The sequence below is a fragment of the Neospora caninum genome, chromosome VIIb (assembly GCF_000208865.1).
Source record: "Neospora caninum Liverpool complete genome, chromosome VIIb".
In the NCBI taxonomy this organism is placed as follows: domain Eukaryota; phylum Apicomplexa; class Conoidasida; order Eucoccidiorida; family Sarcocystidae; genus Neospora; species Neospora caninum.
In genome coordinates, this window is record NC_018394.1 from 1981762 (window position 1) to 2004457 (window position 22696).

Here is a 22696-nt window from a genome sequence, read left to right on the forward strand (position 1 = left end):
TCCCAGGTGGCGGCTTATATTCGAGTGTCCTATCGCCCACCCCACCGTCATGTTGCGCCTGGATGCTTTGAGAGGCCATCGCGGCAGAAGGAGCTCGGCTCTCTGGTCGTCTCCTGCCTCTGCTGCGTCCACGCCGCCAAGACCTTCGTCGGACTCTTCGTCGCCTTGTTCCTTCGCCTCTCGGCGGCATTCAAGATTGATTCAGACACACGCGGACGATGCATGCGATTCAGCCGCAGAGAAGGACAGGGCCACGCGCACATCCCAAGCAAGAGCGCGAGAAGACTATGAAGCTAATGGACACAACTTACACTCGAGCGACGACGAGGATCACACCGAAGCAAAAGAGAAAGAAGAGGAATTGTGGAAGTGGATTTATCCGGCCAGAGAAGAGGCAGAAGATCTGTGGCTGTGGCTGTCCCTTCCCTTTGATCTTCATGTGAGTCTCTCGCGTTCTATGCGGACCGTGAATGTCCGAGAGGTGTCTTCTCTTCTGTGTCCCTTCCGCGTCGCCCCGTGCTACACCCTCTCTCCTCTTCCCGAGCTGATTCCCCTTACTCCCTCCTCTCACAGTCTTCGGTGTTCCGAGTTCGCGTGTCTCTTTTTCTCTCAGTGTTGTCCTGGCGGCGTTAATATTTTCTCTCTGGCGCCTTTCTCTTCTGCCTTCCTCAGGTCACCAATCTTCCCCACATTCTTACTTTCATCCGCCGAGATCCGACGCGTAAGTCGGAGACCGCTCTCGAGCCCATGCGCAGGTCAGCGGGGCGAGCGGTATGTGCGTGGATTGTTCGGTGCACGCAGAGCCGCCTCGGAGACACCAGGCAGGGCGAGGCCAACGAAGAGGACGTGTCTCTTCCAACCGATGAGACGAGCGTGGAATGTCGGAACCGCGTCGCTGAAAGGCTTCCAAACGCAGAGCCCGAGACGCGCAGCTTCGTGGAATTCGACTCCACGAATCAAAGTGAACCGCGCCGACAGGAACGAAAAAAGACCGCTGAGAGAACTCGCGCGGAGAACGGCAGGGGGGAGGGCCACTCGAAAAGCAAAACCGAAGAAGAAGCCCAAGACGCAGGAGGAGGCGAAGAAGAGAGGATACAGGAGGAAGAACGAGGTGAAGAAGGGACACGGTTAAGCGAGGAAGTGAAGAAGAAAGTGAAGAATGCGACGTCGTCGTCAAGGGAGTCAGGCGCAACAATGCAGGGTTTTTCGCAAGAGAAGCGGGGCCGCTCTGTGGGCCTTGGGGAGGACTCTCGTCTCCTGCCTCGCGTTGTCGCCTGTCTTCGAGGTCACCGGTAAGCAGTGGCAGGAGCGCAGCGCCAGAAAAACGGTCGAAAGCAAAACGCAGTTTGCGAAGCTTTTGTACCGCAATCAACCCTGTCGGTAGCTTTTGTCATCGAGAGCTGTCTCGTAAGTGGGGCTGCAAAGTGTCTGGGCATCGGAAACAACTCGTGAAGCAGGTGGGTTGTGCGGATGTCTCCATCGGCAGTGGTCCTTGTCACGAGACAAATAAGTGTTCTCCGAGTGCTGGAAATCGTCGTCGCTTTCTGTTTTTTCTGAATTCTCGGCCGCACCTGTCAGGACACCTGCGACCGCAGAGGAAGGAGAAGAGGCTTTCAAAGTTTTGAAGGTAAGGCTTGCTTCCTGTCTCTGGAGAGATAAAAAAATATGAAAAAGTTCTCCACTGTGTAATCAGCAGCGTGGGCTTCCGGGTCCACATGAAACGAACCGAGGGTGGCGAGTCAAAAGAGAGTCTGGAGTTTTTAACCTGAAACTCGGGAGACTTAGAGACAGCTCGGCCAAGGGTCTGTCAGAGACGTGGAGACAGGGAGGTCGATGGGGACACGGAGATCGAGAGATCGAGAGCGCCACAGAGGTTGGACGGTTTTCCAGAGGGGGAGAAGGCGACACCTAAAACAGCTACAGAAAAGACAGTCAACTAGTGGGAAAGGCAAAACGGTCGAGAGAAAAAGGCAGAGATGCACACAGGTAGGCATCCAGGCGTGACCGCGAAGCCAGAGAAACGCACAGGTCATGGACGTTTCATCCAGCGTCGTTCCATATCGGAAGAACGACCGACAGGATGGCTGGGTCTCACGCAAGTCTGGGTACCGGAAGGAAGAGACAGTCAGTCTCAGATGCTTCTAGATTTCTAGAGATAGACGGTAGAAGCAACGCAAGGGTTGGCAGACACTCTGTCCAGTCACACTCTGTTTTTACAGACATGCAGAACACAACAAGGGGAAATCATCTGTCAACACTGTAGCTCGCAGATGGTAGAGCTGTAGACGAACGAGATACCGAAGGTAGCAGGTCAGCATTTTATTCGGACTGCTAAATACTAGATCGAACTACGTGCACACGCATGTATCGATCTAAGCAACGGCGTTGGCTTCCTTCATATGCATTCACATATACCTACCTATCTAAATCTGTATGGATATAGTGGTGCGAGAACACGCGACAGCCCCTTTGGGCATCACCGGTTTGAGACGTCTGTGCACATGTGTTGTCTGTTTTTCCTTTTCAAACGAGTGAGCGTCGTGCAGACGCGAGTGCACGCTTCTTCACACGTAGCTGGTTTCTAGAAACGGAAAGGGAGAAGCCAGAAACGTGGGAACACCGCGCGATTTGTTTTTCTCTCCTCAACCACGCATAGGCAGGCACTGCCTACCGAGCGTCTTTTGCCTTTTCGTTTTGTTTGGAATGGCAGGCTCTCGAAGATTTCTTCTGCGCAGCTGCCGAGCAGTTTCGGAGGCGATCGCGTCACAGAGAAAACCCCCTATTTTTTCGAAGGCCCGTGAAGGAAACGTGTCCGTGCCCGTGCGGCGAGGGCGGCACCGCCGTTGGCTGCTCCGCCAAGGCGCTCAAAAAAACTTTTCAGCACGAAGCAGCTCGGCTGAGGTAGGGGAGGTAATGCAGCCCAGAGCGTGACGTGTCGAGGCCTCGAGGACGCAGCCTCAACGCGTCACGCTCTGGGGTTTTTTTTCAGAAAAAACCCGAAAAACGAACACTCGACGAAGGGGGAGTCGAACGGCACGTGTGCAGCCACAGACGCGGGCAGAGATGCTTCGCCGAGGGGTGAACCAGTCCGACCTACCAGTGAGCACAAGCGTATATTCCTGTATGTTTGGGAGTAGGCGTCGATTTGAGCAGCGTCACTCGAGAAACCTCACGAAAAAAACGACAACGTGCACCGTTTCCTGTTCTCTCCCATGCCTTGCTTGCCTCGACAGGGGCGAGCTCGCCACCCGCCGTCTCGGGGCGTTCGGCGCAGGAGATCTCTTTCTCTCGTAAGCTACAAAACAGGCCTTTTTCGCTCGTGACGCCAAGACGGAAACCCGAGTCACAGTCTACCGGTCATTTTAAAAGCGAAACAGATACCGGGGTACGCATGTACCAACGGTGTACATATATATATATATATATATATATATATATGTTGTGGATTGTAGCTCAGAGGTTTCTTTTTCTTTGCTTTGGATGATGAATGCGAATGCTCGAACAGCAAATTGATATATGAAAAGGCAGTTATGTAGGGACATGTCTCGGTGAGCGAGCAGAGCTATTTTTCTTCCACGCGTATGTGGAACACTCAACGGTTTCTCTGACACACGCACGCACGACTTGTTTTCGGAGAAGTCGTGCAGATGTGCTTGGGTTCTATGTTTGTGCCGAGTCGGGGTTTTCGCAGCGAAACGTGCGTTTTGTGCGTCGATAAACGTACCTCTAGTTTTTCTGATTTCTCTACACGGTCGTATCTTTTGAATGGAAGGTGGTCTTCTCTCCCCTGGTGCCTCGCGTGTCCCCTCTGGCTATTTGTGTGCAGCTGGCTAGCGAATGACAACCCCGCTCAGACATCACCCGACCTCCTCCGCAGCCTCATGTAGACTCACGTTTCGCTGACAATTCCGAGAGAAGCGCAAGGAAAAGCTGCCTTTCTTGTCCCGGCGAGACAAGGCAGAAATCAGGCACTGTTGCAGCCCCACTCGCTTCTCAAGAGAACGCTCAGCTCCGGAATGTTTTTTTCTTTATAGATAGAACTTCTGGCCACGTACACACTCAGATATATATATATATATATGTTTAAATATATATGTGTTTCAATATATATAGGCTATATTGGGTTCCTTTTCAACAGTTTTTTCTGAAAATGGCGTACGAGGATAACTTGGTGCGCTCCTCGGTAAACAGGCGGAGCTTTGTCCCGCCGTACAACGCTGGAGTCACCGGGTTTTCGTCATTCGAGAGATAAATTAGTGAAAACGCTTGGCACTACATCTCGGCCACCCGATTTCTCGCGGGGGTTGGGTGCAAACCTCGAAACTTGAAAAATCGCTAGCGACAATAAGCCAGCATTGACAAAACACACACGTGACGATCCTGCACTCGTCCAAGGAAACTGCCTGCTGACATCCGACGCACACAACGCTGATTCAAAAAGGGAAATACAGAATTGCCCTATACATGCATGTATCTTTTACGTTTACGCATACGCCCATGTATATATACATATAGTACATCATGTACATGAGGGGATCGTTTACTCGTTTGCGGCATGCTGCCTTGAAGAGAGAAATCTTCTCTCTTTTCTTTATGTCTTGTGCCGCCCACACTTTCTCCACCGCTTCTTCTACCTCTGTCTTCTTGCTCTCCACTCTTACATTCTCTCCCACGCCCCGTACTCAGCAACTCTGCATCCACCATTGCACCACAATAAGTACATCTTTCCGTAAATAGATACAGATATAGATTATCTTTCCACTCATATATATATATATATATATATATATATAAAGAGCCAGGCACGGAGGTAGATCAACAGACCGGCACGTACACACACACTGCATGTATGTATGTATATATATATACATATATATATATATATATACATATATATATATATATATGTGAATCGCTCCCTGATCGATACTTATTGGAGTGTGTACGAACTCCTTCCGGAGCTGGCAGTCGCGAGTTTCACTAGCTCCTCAAATTCACCTGTTTTACACTTTTGGACAGTCGGCAGGCGTCGCTTTCTGTTTTAGTCTTCTCCTCCTTTACGAGAGGGCTTCCTAGGGACAGCTCCATGGCGATCAAAAGGTGTCCGAGAGGGGAAGGAAAAAGCGCGAAGCGTCTCTCGGGCTCTCAACAGGAGGAAAGTAAACAGCTCTCTCTCTGTGTAGTGACACTCGGAGACAGCCTGTGCGTCAAGTGGTTTATCGTGGCAGATTCCCTCCACTGGCCTTCTGTCTCGTGAAGTTTCAGAGCCGTCACGCGCCTCCTCTTTGGATCCTCTACACTTTCGAGTCGCCTGCCTTCTCCCCTCTGCAATCAGAAACGCCTCTCTTCCGTCCTGTCCATGTCCGCAACCTCCCTTCTTGTACCCCTGTCCTAAGAAAAGCTTGCATTCCCGATTTCCCTCGACTGATCAAAAATCACTCGTTCTCCCACCTCACTTTCGCCCTCGTCTCTCTCTGATCCTTCGCCCTCGTCTCTCTCTGCTTCTTCGCCCTCGTCTCTCTCTTCCTCCGCTTCTTTCTCTTCTTCTGTCTCATGGGCGGAGCTGTCTGCCCAGTCGCCTTGGGCGTGAACAGACGGCGAAGGATGTGTCTCCGCTGGCTGTCTCCTTTTCCGGTGTGCCTTGCGGCGCCGCTGGAGGCGAGACGCCTCTTCCTGGCACCCCGCCGGGAACTGCCGAAAGAGGCGCCGCGTGAAGAAATTCAGTTGATTTGTCGCGAACAAAACGCGGCCTGACTTCTGCTCGTAGAGCCGCTCCAACCAGAAAAAGTAGGGCGCTTGGCGTTCAAAGGGAATCGGCGGAGGCCCGCACACGTCGAAGTGTGTCACAGACGTGGGAGACGAACAGGCATCACTAAAGGCGTCCGACGAGGCATCCGACGCAGAGTCAGACCACGAATCTGGAGACGAGTCTGGAGACGAGTCTTCGGTAGACGGAGAGGCAGACGAGGTGGTTTGGAGCCTGTTGCCTTCTCTCTTCCGCCGCGCAGCGCCAGTGGTTCCTTTGTCTCTCTCCAGTCTGCATCTCGAAGCGTGCGACGCGTTTGTGACGGAGGACGGCGTGTGAGCGTGAGTGCGTCGAGCTGTCTCCTCTCCCTCAAACCCAAACGAGGTCCCAGCTTCTTCGCCGGTTCCTCCACTGAAGCCTCGCTCGTGCGTCTTCCACAAGGCCCCTTCGCCTGTCCCGCCGCCCGCCACAACGCTCTCGTCCTCAGAGTTGGCCGCATGCAACTTGCCTTTCTCAGCTGCCTCTTCGTCCTCTCGCCTCCGTTTCTTCGACGAACAAGGCAACCCCCTCGCGGACGCTTCACCCCTCCAGACCACCGTGTTCACGCCCCCACAGTGAGGACGCTTCACTTCTTCCCCTCTTCTCTCTCTTTCTTCTCTTTCCCTGCCTTTTCGGCCTCGTCCTTTCCCATCTCTGCCTTGTCTGTTTCCTTTTCTTGCTTCTTCCCGAGCCCTGGCCGCTTCGCGAGAGCGCCTGAGAAAGCGCGCCGTGCCGTCGCCTTCCCTGCTTGAAGCTTTCACCGCTCGCCTCCGTCTCCGGCTTCTCGCGTTCTCTCTCGCCGCGCGGCCGCCGCCTTCAACGCCCGCTGGAAAGGCACTGAGCGGCACCAGAAGCTCTGCCGCCAGCTCGTGAGACAAATAGGGAAACTTCTTGATTTGCTCTCGCTGGAATCTCTCGAGCCGAAGCACAAAACGGACAGCTGACGCGGGGTAGCCCCAGCGCACGAGAGGGCAAGACAAATGCGCAGGGAAGAGTGCGTCGCGTTCCACCTGGGGAGCGTTAAGCGTCGCCCGCGACAACGAGCCCGCAAGAGAGGACGAACGCGAAGCCGGTCTGTTGCGAAACGGCTGAGCCGGCGCCGGAGAGACGCTAGGTCTCGTCCCTGAAGAAAACGAGGAAAGGCGAACAGCAAAAAAACACAAAGTGAGGCGACAGAGGCAGAAGAAACGAACAAGGGAAGAAGAAGAAAGAAGAGCGCGGGCACTCGACGGCCGAAACCAAGATGATGGAGAGAGAGAGTGCTGTGAAAGGCGACAATCTCGAAGGAAATGACGACCGACGGCGTGCGGACGAGTGGGATCTCCTCTCGCGTCACCCCCCTCTCCTTGTCTCAGTCCTCGTCTCTCTGATCCCTTCCCTTCTTCCTGTGTCTCACACTTTGCTCTCTTTCCCCTCTCTCTCCTTTCTCCGAGTGTGTTCCATTTTGCTTCTGGTCCCTCGTACCATTTCCTCAGTCGCCATGTTCCCCGTCCCTCCCTCTCTCGCCTCTGTTTGCCATGTCTTTTTTCCGCCTTTTTTCCGTTCCACCCTAACCCTCCGTCTCTCCCTATCGTCGGTGTGCGTCTCCTGGGCCTTCTGTCTCGCTCGATCCCCGAGCTCTCCCCCCTGCTTGTCCTCACGATTCCCCCACGATTTCAAGTTCCGTTTCGCAGCCTGCAGGCGAACGATTTTTCGCCGCCTTGTCGCGTCTGAACTCTTCCTTCTCTCGTGTTCTCCTGTGCCACCTTGGTCTTTGCCTTTCTTCTTTCCCCAGTTCCTTTGTTCCTCCTTTCTTTTCTTCTTTCCGGGCTCTTCCTGTTTCCCCCTCTTTCTTCCCTTCCTCCTCGCCTTCGTTCTTCTGTCCGTGCTCTCCTTTCTCTCCCCCTGACTCTTCTCCCTCGTGCATCTGCTTCCGTACCTGGTCCCTGCGAAGCGCCGACTATCGAGTTCGCGAGAGAGTCGGAGGCGAAGACCGTCCACAGCGGCGAGGTGTCGTCGTAGGGCGGCGGAATTCGGTACGTCAAGACGAACGTCAGAGCGCTCTTCTCGACTTTCCCGCTGTTTGCATGCAGAGGCGGGAAGCGACTGCCGCGAGGGCCTAATTTCCCATCTCCTAAGCGTTCGTCTTGGTCTTCATCGTCGCCTCCTGTCCGATCAAGAGCTAACCCCGACGAGCGAGCGACAGCTCCCAACGACACGCGTCGCCCGCCGCGCTCTTCCCTTTGATCCTCCTCTCTCGCGTTTTCGTGCACCGTCACTCGACTTGAGTCACGGCCGCCGCCTCTCGATTTCTTGCCTCCGGTCTCTTCGTCCTTGCCATACACCCTCCTCGCTTCCCAGGGTTCCCCGTCGTCTGCGTCTAACGCTTCGGTCTCTGCCCCGACTCGTCGGTCTTTCTCGCGTCTCGCAGCATTCGCGAGTGTCTGTCTCTTTTTCTCGCGACTGGCGCGGCCGCAAGCGCATGCTGGTTCGTGGTGCGGCAGGTAGCAGGAGGTGCCGAACCTCTCGAGGTCGAGCGAGGAGAAACAGCAGACGTCGCCGAAGGACGACGGCGAAGTCACCGCGAAGATGAAGGCGCAGATGTCGTCGCAGATCGCGGGCATGAACCACCAGAGCATCAGTGGAGTCGCGAGAACCGCAAGGAGCTCCTCTAGCAAGCACGTGATTCTCAGGCCGTAAAACGACGAGCAAAACGCATGCATGACCAGTTTGTGCTGCACACTCACGCCCGTCACGCGCTGTCTCTCCTCGCCCTCGGCACCAAATGCGCCTGAGGAAGGGAAGAGACCAGTCGGCTCTTGATCTGGGAACCACGCCGAACGAGGCACCGGAGGCAAGAGAGACAGAGAAGACGGCAACCCAGTGAGGGGAGGAGCCGCGATGTCAGCCGAGAGAGACGCGCGCAGAAGAGGCGCATGCGGGGCAATCCTTCGGGTTCTCGCGGATAGCTGCGAATCGGCAGAAGCTGCCGAAGACGAAGGCGGAACCGCAAACACTCCAGCGGGAGCTCGCCAGCACGCCGGCAGATGGTGGGTATACTCCACCACCCGCATGCATCGCTCATACAGAGCCAGCGGGGAATTCAAACCGCGACATCCTGGACTTGAACAGACTGAAAAGACCCACAACGTAAAACGCCAGAGATCCTGATACTCCAAAAACAGCGCGTCACTCCAACCACGCCAAGGCGGAAAACACAAACGCCTTCCACTCCCTGGCATCACAAATACCAGAAAAAGGTGAATAGAACGGCACGTAAGCATGTGTATACAAACCTGCAGATTACGCAACGGTTGAGAGGACGATATTTGAGGAAGGCCGCTCAAGAGGAGACAGAAGGCGGTCAAAGAAGGAAGATAAACCTATTCACTGGAGTTTATAAATACATATGTATACATATATACGTAAATCTGTCGCTTCTAAGCCTATATATAAAAGTCGCTCGCTCTTGAGTACATATATATATATATATATTCAAAAAGGAGGTATTTCTGTCTCCTCCTAATCGCAGCACATCTCCATATCCACGCATCGTGCAAACACAAGACGAGCCTGTGCGTCTTTGCAGAGATGCGTTCGCGCGTGCGTTGTGACGCATGCACACAATTGATACATCCGCATGGAGGTATGGCCTGCGCATGCATGTGTGCCGAAGAAGGAACGCGGCGTTTCTGGTGTCTGCGGGGCGTACCTGCGTCGCTTGCGGCGAATCCAGTGCCTCCTCTACCCCCGCCAGCTGCGCTGTCCTGTCTTGCACTTGGACCTGTGTCGCGTATTCCGGCGTAGAGGACTCCGAGGATGATTGTGTACCAGAGCAGATTGCGGTCGAAGATTCTGATGAAGAGAAGTGGCGTTTCGTCGAAGAGGTAGAGGAGAATGAAGATCGAGAGCAACGAGCCGACGAGGTACTTGACGAGGAGACGAATGTGAAGCACGGAAGGAGATATCGGCGAAAGTTGAAGGTAGTCGTCCGCTGCTGCCGCCGCGAGGGTAAGCCTGGAGAGCAGAAGGCGAAGAGCAAGGCGTGAGCGAACAGCGAGGAAATGGCGAAAATCGGCGGGCAAACACACCGGCCTCGGTGTGAGGCGAAACGCGCGGGGCCATGTGTTCAAGACACATCCGCCGCATGTGTGTTTCTGAAACCCTCATCTTACCCTCGGCCTCCATCTGGATTGTCTGTTTCCCCTGTTGTCCCTGCCTCTTCGCTCCCACCCCTGTCTTTTCCTTCTTTTCTGTACCCTTTCTTTTCCTTTCTGGGCGGCCATTCAAGATGTACATAAGCGAGTCATCACGATTTAGATCGGTTGTACAAAAAAATGTCTAACCTAACGCGAATAAACGGAGTTAAACAATACAGGGTTAGACTTCTTCAACCGGATTTTGCCGTGACTTCTTACCTGTGGTTGATTTGATGGGGCAACTCATTGAATTCCCTAAACATCCAGTAGGCATAGCCGTTGAACTCGCGGCGTACAATGGACTGGCGATTCAGGCGGAAGTCCTCGGCGTGCTTCAAGAAGAAAAAGAAGAAGATGAAAAGGAAGAGAGGCACGAGAAAAAGCAGGTTCAGAATCGACAGCAACTTGAACCGAGACGCAAGGGTCGCCGCAGCTGCAGACCGGTACGGGGACAGCCTGAAGGGAAGGAGACAAGAAAAAACACCGGCACCGTGCAAACCGAGAAACGCATGAAAACACCCTGAGGAGACGGTGAACCAGGCAGAAAGCCATACCTCACACGGGGGCTGAACACGTGAGACGAAAGAGCCCGCCAAATCTGCAGCCGTCCGCAGAACGAAGCAAGACAGGATCCTACGGAAACTCCCGAAAGAAGGAAACCCTTGTCGAGAAAAAGTTCCCGTAGAGAGTAGCCTCATTTCACACGCATCGGATAATGGTAAGCTTCGCTGCGCTTTTTTCCTCCTCTCCGTTTTCCTCTCCCTTTTTGCGTAGTTGTTTCATTCCTGTTTGTGTCGCAGTGTGCTCTCCGGGAATCGCGCGACTCCAAACCCAGCTTGCCCCCGATCGTTCAACGCATCTACTGTCTGCTCTGTCCTCTCGCTAGCCCTTCCCCCCTTTTCCACTCGTTGTCTTCCCCGTGATGTTTCGTCTCCATGTTCTCTCTCCTCTTTGAGTGTCTCACTCGTCGCGCGGTGGACTCGTGAACAGGTTCCGGTAAATCCGCTGGCGTTCGTCAAACAACCTGGAAAAGATCGCGCGGCGAATGTTCCACTGCATGACCTGCGTGTACAGCAGCTTGGGCGGCACCCACGACGGCAGTTTTTGCGTGAGGATGTTCTTGTTGGTCAGCGCGATGAAGTAGTTTTCTTCGCGCATGATCGTGCTCGCAATATCGAGAGCCGACAGTTCGTTGGTGACGATGCAGAAGGGTACGGCTTCCTGCGCCTTGAGCAGCAACGCCGTGACTTCTGGCCAGTCCAGGAGCTGCAACGCCGCGTCCGAGGGAATGAACAGCCGCTCGCGGAAGTACGTTCTGAGCAGCAGGGCGTCTCGACAGTTCAGGTACGAGACGACGATGTTGAAGAGGAGAAACGCCGAGAGGGACACGACGTAGACTGTGCACAGAGTCTGTTTGTAGCCCCAGGGGTGGAACGGCGAGGCGATCAGCAGCGGCACGGACCGGCACTGCTCTTCGGTGGTGCACGAGACAATGTCTTTCCAGTTCACAAACAGAATGAGGAACCAGGAAAAGTAGATCGTGAACGCCAAGGCAGTCAAGTGGGCGAGGTGTGCGGACAATATCGCAAACAAACCGCCATCCATCCAGTATCGATACACCCCAAACAGAAACTTGTCCAGATCCGCGACTGCGTCCCAGGAACAAGAACCCGGAGCAGAGGCGGGGGCTGTTCGCGGCGAAGACGTCTGGAGTTCCTTCTCGGCCTCGTTTGCCCGTACGCTTGTCTCGGCAGAAGCAAAGCAAGTCTCCTTCTCTGCGCGGAGGTGAAACGCTGTGCCTCGGCGGCTGCGGGCCAACCCAGACGCCGACGGTCCATACGCCGCGCCGGAGTGGTACCGCAAGCAAGAGGACGAGCAGGAAGAATCGGAAGGAGACGCGGATGGAGCCTCGAGGTCCCGTTCTTCCTCTCGTCGCTGCGAGGCGTCGCCGAGGAGCGGAGGCAGAAAGGGAGAGAAGCCGGAGGGCGCCGGGGGCAGCGTCAGCGACAGGCGCCGAAACGCCCCCTGTTGCAGCTTTACCAGAAGACGAAGCGGCGCAGTAACAAGAGAAAAAAAGCGGTTGCCAGGAGCCGCGTACGAAAACGAAGAGCCGGAAGCATATGCGGCAAATACCGCCGACCTTCCGGGATACCTTTCACTTTGGGGTGGAGGCGCAAAAAAGCCATCGGCAGCCACGCGTGTATGTGGATGAGCCATGCAAGACGCGGCGGAGGTGGACGAAGAGGAAGACGCTGAAGATGAGAAAGAAGAGGCAGAAGGAGCACGAGACGAGTAGAGATTGTGGGGGGGCGCGACTCGACGGTCAGGAGCCGTTGCACACAGAGAGGATGGCCGGCAAGGCGGCGCTGAGTCTACACCCATCCCAAGAAGGCTGGCCGGCGGGAGATAAGATGGGCATTGCTCCATATTTCCAGCTCGACGAAAGAAGGCAGCGGCTCAGCGAAAGGAAAAGCACAGACGATTCCCTCAACATTGCGCATTGGAAGGCCATGGCGACGCGTCCGAAGTCAACGGCAAGTTCTCCATGCTGAGGTCATCTTACTGACCGCGACAGCTCAAAAAAATCTCTCGTTCCAGTTCCCGTCTCCACGTTTTCTGCCCACAAGGAGTTGAAGAAGCGAGAGAAGGGAGAAAAGAAAAGGAGAACGGTTAAGACGAAAGACCAGAATTCAAGCAAGTCGTTTCCTCGAGTCCCCGGACTTGAGACAATCAGGAACGCACAAACAGCGGCAAGGTCACTGGAAAAAGGCGATGAGCCTCGAGAGACGAGACATGAGGAAGGAAAAAGGACGAGTACAAAAAACCGCTACGAAAACAGGTTTCACGGTCTTCTTCTTTCCCTCTCCGGCTTTTCCTAAAAAATGAAGCTGACGAAAAGAAGCGGTAGTATCGCTTAGCGCCGTCTAGCCAGCCTCTCAGCTCTCGGCTCTTCACCCGCGTCGTTCTCGTAACTTAATGTTGTCACCGACCCCCTCATTTTTCCGGACCAAAGCATGTTTGTCCACGGGCAGAGTCTAGCTAGCCAAATTATGTTTGAGTACAAAGAGGATAAGAAACGCTGCAAAACGTCGGGAATGTCCGCACTTGAAAGTCGATGAAGAAAGACAGCAGTACCCTCGGCAGTGTAGTTACACCCTACGTGCAGCCTCGCTGAGAGCGCCAGTGTCGCACGAGGCGGTGTGTGCTTTTTAGGCAGAACTGGCGGAGTACAAAGAGATCTGCAGACAGAAAAACGAATAACTCTGTAGACACAAAGGCCAAAGGATGCGAATGGGGACTGTAGACGAAAATCACGTATTTGAGTGAGTCGGCTCCTCGTCTGCCTGTCTTTGTGGCGTATCTCGGATATGCCACTGCTGCGTGTACAGTCAACAATCGCCCCAAAAAGCACGTTTACCTGTCTATATCCTCCATAGTGATCAGTCGATTCTCCAAGCGAAAGCTCGATGATAACGTAAAAGCCTTTGGAAGAAGACACATGCAGACAGTAGAGGAGGAAATGACGCACCGAATCGTCGTACGGTGGTGTGCCATGAGACGCCAATGAGCTGCCGGCCGTCAGACCGAGAATGGCCTTCACACATCGCTTTTTAATCCTTCGCATAGGAAGCGGGCCCCCTCGCTCGCACAGAAACGTATGGCTTCTCTTTTCGCCGGTCAGGACGGGCGGGCCGACATCCCCGAAAAGATACTGATCATAATGATCAAGTCAGGTGCGTGTTCGGTGGACCCTGTGATGGTACCATGAAGGCGATTGCTGTTTTTTGACAGATAGTGAAGATACGCGGGCCAGAACGAAAGTTGTTGAGGTTCACCCTCCACATATGCTTGAGAGAACCAGCAGAGAACGAGAGATGAGAGGAAAGAGTCGAGCAGTCTGAAAGGGGCGACGAATGAGCTGCTGAATGAGTGTGTGCAGCATCAAACAATGAGTCGAAACAAAGAAAATGTCGCTGATCATATGGATATAACGGCATTCAATTACCTCAGTCACCGGCACACGAAACCGTCGCACAGGTAGAGCAGCAAAGTTTACCGGTGTCATGGAGTTGTCGATCTGAATATCGATCTTACGCAAGATTTCCTCAGGGTCTATGGGGGCACATTGTCGCAGTCAATTTACACAGCCTGTAACGGTCTCAAAAACAGGGATCATCACGAATAGCACGAACGCAGGTTCCTTTTCTGCTGTGTCGGATCTCGCACGACAATCGTTTCTTGCGCATTGCCTCTTTGTTCGAAACCATTCGCACAGCGCTAGGATAGAATAGCGCGCGTGTACAGCTCCCCAGCAGACCAAGAGTCTTGTTGCCAAAACGACGCAAAGCTTTCCGCAGAATTCTGATTTTTTTATGTCTTCGACTATGTACGGTATGGTAACTTGTTGGATTCGACGGGGGAGGAAGACCGTTGCTTCTTTACAAAACAGCAAGCAGACCTGGCGTAAATTCATGTGAAAAGACAGGGGCCTATTCTGTCCGTCAACACTTCGTTAATGACAAGCACCATAGCCAGAACCCCAATGTCATTTCATCGCCTTTGTATATTAGCAACTTCCTCTGCCGTGGAGTGGGCAGCGCGGCTATGTTCACCGATTCTTGTACTCACAAGCGTATACTTGCATTTAAACAAGATAGTTTTGTATGTATATATAAATATATGTATTGTGTAAGCCTGTTTGTTCCGCTTTGACGCCGAAAAATATCCTCTTCCTCGTAAAAATTTACTCACTACCATTCTCTCAAAATTGTCCTTTTTCCCTAGAAATGTACGCATGCGCTTGCACGCTCCGGACACGTAGCTCTGGCTACTCAAGTCTCCAAAAAGGCTTATAAATAATCCTATTAACATATATGTGGGCCCTAAAACAGAAGTGTGGCGTGCATGCATAATTATAAGATTCTGAACAGAGGGGCATCTATATATTCATGTGGAATAACCGCCAAATATGTCCACAGATATTTTTTGCTCCCCCCCTAAGAATGAGGGTACACACAGAGATGCCTTAGATAAAGAAGCAGAACTGGCGGAAGCCACAAGGGGAATCTAGAACGCATGCGTGTATCTATATTCACGAGCATCAATGCCTCCCCAATCCTACGTAGATCTTTTGGGTAAATCATGGGTATGAGATATGTGAAGTGTTTCTGGGCAAAAGACATGAACTTAAATGCGCATGCATGTGGATTTACATGTGTAAAGTTATAGGTCGGCGCAAGGGGAGAAAAAGAGCACCATCCAACTTCAGGACAGGCAGGCCGCGATGCCATGACGAATCGAAAGTGACATCTGCTACGATTTTTCGCGTGTGTTGCATGCGCTTTTTTAGATGAGAAGAGCGGAAGAAGACGCAGTGGTGAGTCTAATAGATCACGCGTCGTAAAATAGGGTTGCGGGGTGGGTGTGAAGAGCACAGCCTTTCGGCTTCTCCAGTTTGCTTTCTTCTTAAACAGGCCCAAAAGACGCAACACAACAGACCACCAACTGACGAAACGCTGTGCGCGTGTCTTTATCCGTACAGGATGAAGATACTGTTACATACTCTTCGCGAGAGATACCGATGCAGATGCACCCTACTGTAGAGTCTTACACCACCCATGCATGCACTCTATAAAAAAGTCAATAATGCGCACATGCCCGTGTGTACGGCGGCATCTGAGCACACTGCGAGACATGTGCGCATTGTCGGTGAGGGTCTTGACGTTGCAGAAACAGTGAAAAGAGAAAGAGGTAGCAATGAAAGAGAACCGATCACCGTGAAGGAAATGCACACACACCTGCATGTGCATGCCCAGATTTTCAAAATGCGTATGGTCGATGCGCGCATGCATGCAATACGCAGGTGCGTCGACAGACAGGGGGCATATATATATATATATATATATATATATATATATGGGATAAAGAAATGGAGACGTAAACAGACGTACACAGAGAGATATGCAGATGGAGAGGCATGCGTGCAAACGGTCACGTGCAGGGCGCAACAAAATACACGTGAACATCGGAACGTATAGCAATATGCGAATCTATTTGAATTCAACAGAGACCACGAATCTCGGACAGTTTCAGGAAAGACGGGGAAAAGCTAGAGACAGGCGGACGAGGGGCGAAGGAGGAAGGGGAGACTCTAGAACCACGCGTTAGTCGTGTTTCTTCAGGTCATCTCACGCTGCTCCAGTCTTGTCTTCGGCCTGAAAAGCACGCAGAAAAACGATTCAACATGCTGTCTCTCCAACGCAGATGTGTGTGAAGATAGGGACTCTATGCCGGCGTCCAGTGACATTTGGATGTGCATGCATGCATTCAGACTCTCTCTCTGCGTGGTCTAATGAAAGTCACCCTCCTTTGCATGCTTCTTGGCAAAAGCAGCTGCATGCACTGAGCCCCCAAGAAAGTCGGTTTTCGCCGACAGCAGATGCGAGAACTCCTTTCCCTGATTCAGCGACAGCTCAGGCACACGCTGAAGATAAAAAGACATGTGCATGCACCAATATCTGCGACAGACGACACAAAGAGGAAACGCAGCGCAGAAGTGAACGGAGAGTCAGAGGCTGAAAAGTCTCAATCGGCTTCAGATTCCGTGCAGAAAGACTCACAGCTACCTGACTGCCGGCCGGTTCATTTTTTTCACTTGGAGCTGTGGAGGATGCTCCTTGTGCTGTCGCCTGAGAGTTGCCTTCTGCACTCGTTCCCGGCGTTTCACTCGCTTCTTGCGTCTTCTTCTTCACAGCCACGCGCTGGCCTTCATCCAAGTCGAAGCTCTCCTCTTCGTCACTCGAGGTGTACATTTCTCCTGAAAAACCAGGCAAGGGCCATAAATGGAAGCAGAAAATGACGAGAAAATGTCAAAACGCAGGCATAAAACACTAATTGCCCGCAACTCGTCCTTCTCTCCTTCGCTTCCCTTTTCTCGTTTCGTTTCCCTCGCTCTCCGTCGCTTTCCCAGAATTCGTGTTCTCCTTGAAAGGCTCTTTCTTGTGGCTTCCCTAGCTTTCTCGTCTTCCTCCTGTCTTTTTCTCGCTCCGGACGCCATCTCGATCCTCTGTCTCCCGGCACTCACCGAGCATCTGCTGGAAAAGCGTCGGTTCTTCATCCAGGCGGAGATCCTCCGGATGAATCCAAACAGGTCGCGGCTTTTCTTCGGGGTGGTAAGCTGCATGCACAGCAAAGAAGGGAAACAACAAGGAGTCAACGCGATTCCAGAAAGAAGAGCACAGCCAGACAAGCAAGGCTCTTCCCCTTCTTCCCCTCTGTGTTTCACCCTCGGTTTTCCTCTTTCATCTGGCCCTCTTCTCTCTTGGGATGATTTCCCTTCTCCCCTGGCACTCTTGCGCCCCACTCCTCTTCTCTCTCTTGTCTTGCAGTCCTTTCCCTCGTTCTCGTCTCCTCGTTCCCCGCTCTCCTGTTCTCCTCTTTTGCTCTATCTCCACCGCTTCCGCGTCTTCTCCGTTCTCTCTCGCCATCTCGCATCTCGACTCTCCCTTCCCCTTTCCCTTCGCTGCATGCGCATTTCTGCCGCACCTTTGAATTCGAGCTCCAGGGCGCAGTCGCAGCCCGCATACGAGTCGCAAATCGCCAGAACGGTGACGCTCTGCTTTCCCACGCGGTTGACGCGGAACTGAATCCTTTCCTCCACGACTCGCTCGGCGGACTTGGACCGAACAAAGTTCAGAATGCGGCCTGCAGCGGAAAGGACGTGCGCGCAAAGAGAACAAAATGAGACACAGGAAGTGAGGGGATGCGGCAAACGATTTTCCTCCCTGCCAGGAGCGGAAACCGAACCAAAAAAACTTTGAAGATTCTAGAGAAATCCCGGTTGTACTCTGTAACAGAGCGTCGAATTGCACTTGTCTGATGGGTCCTTTCACAGCGGAACAGAGACACAAACGAAACACAGCATGCGCCGACCACTAGGGACGCGAGAGAGGAAAAAGGAGACGCAGGAGCAGACAGCGGGACAGAAAGGAGCGCTAGAAAGAAAAGCCCTACCTCCTGTCGAGGCATTCTCCGTTTTGTCCACGAGGAAAATCCACCACTCCTCGTACTTGGCCATCGGGATCAGGGGTGCATGCACCGCGCCAGCCGCCTCGCCTTCCTGCAGAAAAAAAGCGAGAACAGAGGAAAACAGATGCACGATGCACGGACGCCCTCGACTCGAAAGCTGCACGCTTACACGTAAAGATGTCGATCTATACTTGTATAGATATAGGTCTGCCGGTTAATTTACCATTTTGTGTGTACCCGCAAGCAAAAAGGCGCCAGCGCACGCACATTCGGCTGATGTCTGATGTCCATACATACATATACATATATATACATATTTAATACATATATATATGACGGGTAAATGAATAAAATATAGGAGTGGGAGCATGTCGCGTCCTTTCGGTCTTTTGTGGGGAATGGGAGCTTGAGGACTCTCGGCGCGGCCTGTTCCGTGCATGCAAACGCACCTTCAAATTGGTTCGTGTTAGCGTGACGTGGCAGGTGGCGAAGTCGCCGGCAACGATCTCCGCCTCATCTTCGACGAAGACAGTAGCTTCCATCTTCATCCGCGAAACTTGGTGGCAAAAGGCTTGGATGTCCAGCTGCTGGTCCGCGTTCATGTCCACCATGCCTTTGCGCTCTTCAGGATCTTGCTTCAAGAAATCCCCCAACTCGCGAGCCGCATGTTTGCCCCTAAATTGGAGAAGAAAAGAGACGCAAAATGCACGCCTTGGCCGTCTTACCGAGGCAACGGAACACAGAGAACACGAAAGAGAAAAGAGAGAACAAGAAGGAGAGAAGAGAAAGACGTGAAAGAAGCGAGCACAGGGACGTGTGAAACATGGAAAAGGATAGGGTCTGCAGTTTCTTTGGCAGCTGAAAAAAAATGCATTGAGCAACGGCAAAAGTCCAACTTGGAACTGAAAACTGCACCCACCTTACCTTTTAGAGAAAAACCCAGAAACCCTCCGTGCTGACGCAGCGGAGCCTGCCTACCCTCGCTCATGCCTGTCTCAAAGCGTCACTCTACACTGCGTTATCACCTCCCCATCTATCCCTATGTATAGATAGGTACATATAACAATATATATATATATATATATATATAGGCTTCAAATGCATGTGTTTACACACGTTCACACACACCCGCGCACACACATACTATATATATATATATATATATATATCCCTGTCTACACACGTATGTATTGACGTTGGGTTATGTATCGCCATATATATATATATATATATATATCGATATAGATATATGCATTGAAATATGTTTGGGATATGAATGTGTGGTTCAGTTTAATACCTTTGGCAATGGCGAACAGCATCGGGCGTGAAGTGCGGAACCTGAAGAAGGGTGGAACTCCGGCCGTCCAAACCCTGAACGAGGCACCTTCTGAATTCTAAGACGGAAGTCGCTGCATGCAGCCAGTCGCTTAAGACGCAGATCTCAGCCATGCACTGCGTGATGGGGAGAGAAGCTCTGCAAACAGAGAGCGAGAGGGGACATTCCATGTGAGAACGCGATGGAAACGCGACGCAGGCAGAGCGTGGCGGAGGGCCCCGAAAAAAAGCAAGTTGAAGAATCTCGATCCACAGAGGTAGGCAAGTCTGCGCGTGTATATACACTGTGAAAGTGGGAAGAAGCGAGATGGCGACGAGAGGCCCGAATCACGAGGGGTCCGCGCGGGACGGAGGTCTTGGGTGCATGCGCGCATGCATCCACCGGGCAAGAATGAGCGGGGAGCGAGGCCGGGAGATCTGCAAGGTCAAAACTCACTTCAGCAGCTCATCCAAGGCGCCACGGAGACGGTCGCTCATGAGATGGTGCAGCCGCTGCATGTGCCCCAGAATAAGGTAGTAATTCCTGGGGAGAGAAAGCAAAAGATTCGAGGCCAGCGGTAAAAAAAACTCGGAAGGCGACAGAGCAGGGACGGACACGACACGGGTGACAAAAGAGAGAAAAAAAATGGGAAGGCACCGACGATGAGAAAGCAAAAGGGGGAAAAGGTAGCGCAAAGACGCGGCGCAAGATGCAGCATCAGAGGGTCATACGAGACAGAAGAACGAGGGCAAGAGTGGCAGAATACACGTACACATGCCGGGAGGAAAGGTGGCATTTTCCCAGTTTCGGTTTTACCTGACAATGATTGGCGTGTTGAGCGCCCGCTTCTTCGGCTCTATCGCCTGGTCAATGAGTTCCCTCATTTCCACGTCGTCCTCCTTCTCCACCTGCATCGCGCGGCTCTCTCCCGACGCACTGAGGTACTCGGGGAAATTCTTCAGGCGACTGCCTTCCGCCATGTAGTGCGTGAGGAACTGCAGCGTTTCCACCAATACGCCGTTCGCTGAGCAAGAACCGACCCGACAGCGAAGCGTTGAAAGTGAAGCGACAGGAGAGCAGTCCTTAAGTCACACGCGGTGCACACGTGTCACAGATTCGAAGGCTTCTGCCGCCCTCGGGTAGCAGAATACGCGTGGACCTTGAACGTGCCGATATATTCGGCGCAGCCGTTCCGCGTTACCAGCCCTCAGTTGGACGGCATTTCAGCTGCATGCGCGTAGGGCTCGAGGCTTGCCGCTCGGCATCCAGGCACAAAGAGGTGCGTAACAGCGGTACTTCGCGCACAAGCAGGCAATGTCTCAGCAGGCCGAGGAACGGAGCGAGACGCCACACCGAACAAGACGATTTGAAGAGAAAAGAGAGAGAGGAGCTAGGCAGAGACTTACGGGCATATTTCTTTTGTCTTTGGTAATAGCAGATGAAAACCATAGGAAGGAGAACGAGAAGGAAGAGGAAAAAACAAGAGAGAACAAGCAGTTGATATTTCTCCTCGACCAGGAAGCGCGGAAGACCCATCCCGACTTTCATGTTGCCGGCGCCATCTGGGTTCCCGTACTTCTCGTAGTTCGCCTTCGCAACCTGAGGGGAAAAAGAACGGGAAACGCGCAAGTCAGAAACAACCACATCAAGACTGCCGCTGTGGGGTCTTGTTGTCTTTGCCCTGGCTTCCTTTCTTTTGTGTGATTTGCGCCTCGGACGAGAAGGCTGTAGAACAGAGAGACAGAAAACTCGACCTCCTCGGCGCATACCCCGCCGCGCTTGCCTCCAAGGGGACAAGCCCTTTAACGCAGCACCGCTTTTCAGTTCTCTAAGACACACATGTGAACGGAGAGATAGGAGAGTGTGCTTTCACATATCTGCATACGCCAGTGTTCATCTATTTGAATTTGAATATATGTACATTTTTGTATACTGCAATGCATAAAGTGCAGGCGCGTGCGTGTGTGTGTGTGTGTATCCGGAGATAGATGGCAAAGTCGTCAGGTTCCACGGGGCACGTGTTTCCGCGTGTCCTTGGACCAGATTTCCATACTTCGAAGCGTTAAGTCCGAAAAGGGTACACGTGTTTCTCTTGTGCTCTTGTCTCGCTGCAGATCTCGCGAGAGAAGAAGTTCGCGGAGCCCCTCAGCGTTCCTCGTGTCTCTCCGAAGCTGCCGCCTCGGGTTTGGCGTGTTTTCTGTGCATGTCTGCTTTCCTAGAGTCGAAGAAAACAAGTGCCTTCCGGGTCTGACCGTGAACCGTCTCTCTCACGAGCTTTCCTCCCGAGCACCAGCAGTGGATCCCGCGTCACATGTGTGGGTTCACGGACGGCGGCGCACCTCCCCCGACGGTCTTTGCGTCCCGGATACGCTTTCCTGGTGGGCACGCGCGTTTGTGCCAGGGAGAGGAAACAGGTGCACTTACGGGGTCCGTGAGGGCTTGGTACGCCTTGGCGACGAGAATGAATTTCGCAGCGCTCGTCGGGTCATTGACGTTCTTGTCGGGGTGGTACTTGAGCGACATGAGGCGGTACGCCTTTTTGATTTCTCGGTTTGTCGCGCTCGGCTCGACTTGCAGGATTTCAAAAGGGTCAAAAGTCTTGAGGTTTTTCATTTCGGGGAGATTTACGCAGAGGTAGAGCAGCGCAATCCACGCGAGCACGAGGGCAAGCTTCTCGATCCAGGCGTATCCGCCGAACCAGCGCTGGGACCATTTGCCCGCCCGCGCACTCTCGCGTTCGCGCTTGCTCATGCACTCTGAGCACTTGCAGTGGATGTACACCGACCCTTTCCGCGTCTTCTCCGGGTACTGCTTCGCGTACGAGCTCGGGTACAAAACCTTCTTCAGCGAGAAAAAGGTCCAGGGGAGCACGGTGCAAAAGGACACTGTGCACAGGTAAAACATGAACGCGCTATCGTCGTAGTCCAACAGAGGCTCGCTCTGCTCCTCCTTCGTGAAGGTGTCGCGGAACTGCGACATCTTGGCTGCAGGGAACGGAGCGCGAAGGGAGGGACGCGGAAACGGCCAGGCGGCTGCTCCGAGAGGAAGGCGGAGCTCAAGACGAACGACAGAGTCTGGTGGGGGCGTAAGGGAGACCGGAAGGAGGGACTGGACGGAAGGCGAGCAGGAAGAGGCAAAAACGGGAACGGAGGGGGAAGAGGACGAGCAGGTGGAGCAGGCGAGAAACGCCGAAAAGATGCGCAGAAAGAGAAGAAATTGCGACTGAGAGGCAGCCAAAGTCTCAGAAAACAGGAAAAAACGCGTTTTTCGTCGCGTTCGTTGTGAAGACACAGACAGGGAACAGGCCGACAAGAGAAGCAGGCCTCCGACGCCCGCCGGAGCACCTTTGCTCGAGGCGGAAACGCGGAGTCAGTGGTGTGCAAACATGGA

At 53.1% G+C, this 22696-nt stretch overlaps 3 protein-coding genes across 3 annotated transcripts; 1 reads left to right on the top strand and 2 right to left on the bottom strand.

The window, feature by feature from the left end:
- Positions 1 to 747: 747 nt before the first annotated feature.
- NCLIV_026410 (conserved hypothetical protein) lies at positions 748 to 3887 on the top strand (the record flags this gene model as incomplete). The annotated part of the gene is made up of 5 exons (XM_003882835.1): positions 748 to 1292; positions 1579 to 1627; positions 2711 to 2901; positions 3234 to 3290; positions 3827 to 3887. 5 exons carry the CDS (start codon positions 748 to 750, stop codon positions 3885 to 3887), a joined length of 903 nt encoding a protein of 300 aa, XP_003882884.1.
- A 1504-nt stretch (positions 3888 to 5391) lies between these two features.
- Positions 5392 to 12180, bottom strand: NCLIV_026420 (putative autophagy protein APG9; the record flags this gene model as incomplete). The annotated part of the gene is made up of 5 exons (XM_003882836.1): positions 5392 to 6725; positions 7704 to 8897; positions 9477 to 9781; positions 10183 to 10419; positions 10928 to 12180. The coding sequence occupies 5 exons, from the start codon at positions 12178 to 12180 to the stop codon at positions 5392 to 5394; spliced, it is 4323 nt and encodes a 1440-aa protein (XP_003882885.1).
- Positions 12181 to 16151: 3971 nt separating this feature from the next.
- NCLIV_026430 (DnaJ domain containing protein, related) lies at positions 16152 to 22285 on the bottom strand (the record flags this gene model as incomplete). The annotated part of the gene is made up of 10 exons (XM_003882837.1): positions 16152 to 16178; positions 16590 to 16780; positions 17048 to 17140; positions 17509 to 17667; positions 17977 to 18082; positions 18441 to 18666; positions 19763 to 19849; positions 20123 to 20330; positions 20713 to 20905; positions 21731 to 22285. 10 exons carry the CDS (start codon positions 22283 to 22285, stop codon positions 16152 to 16154), a joined length of 1845 nt encoding a protein of 614 aa, XP_003882886.1.
- Between the last annotated feature and the right edge of the window lie 411 nt (positions 22286 to 22696).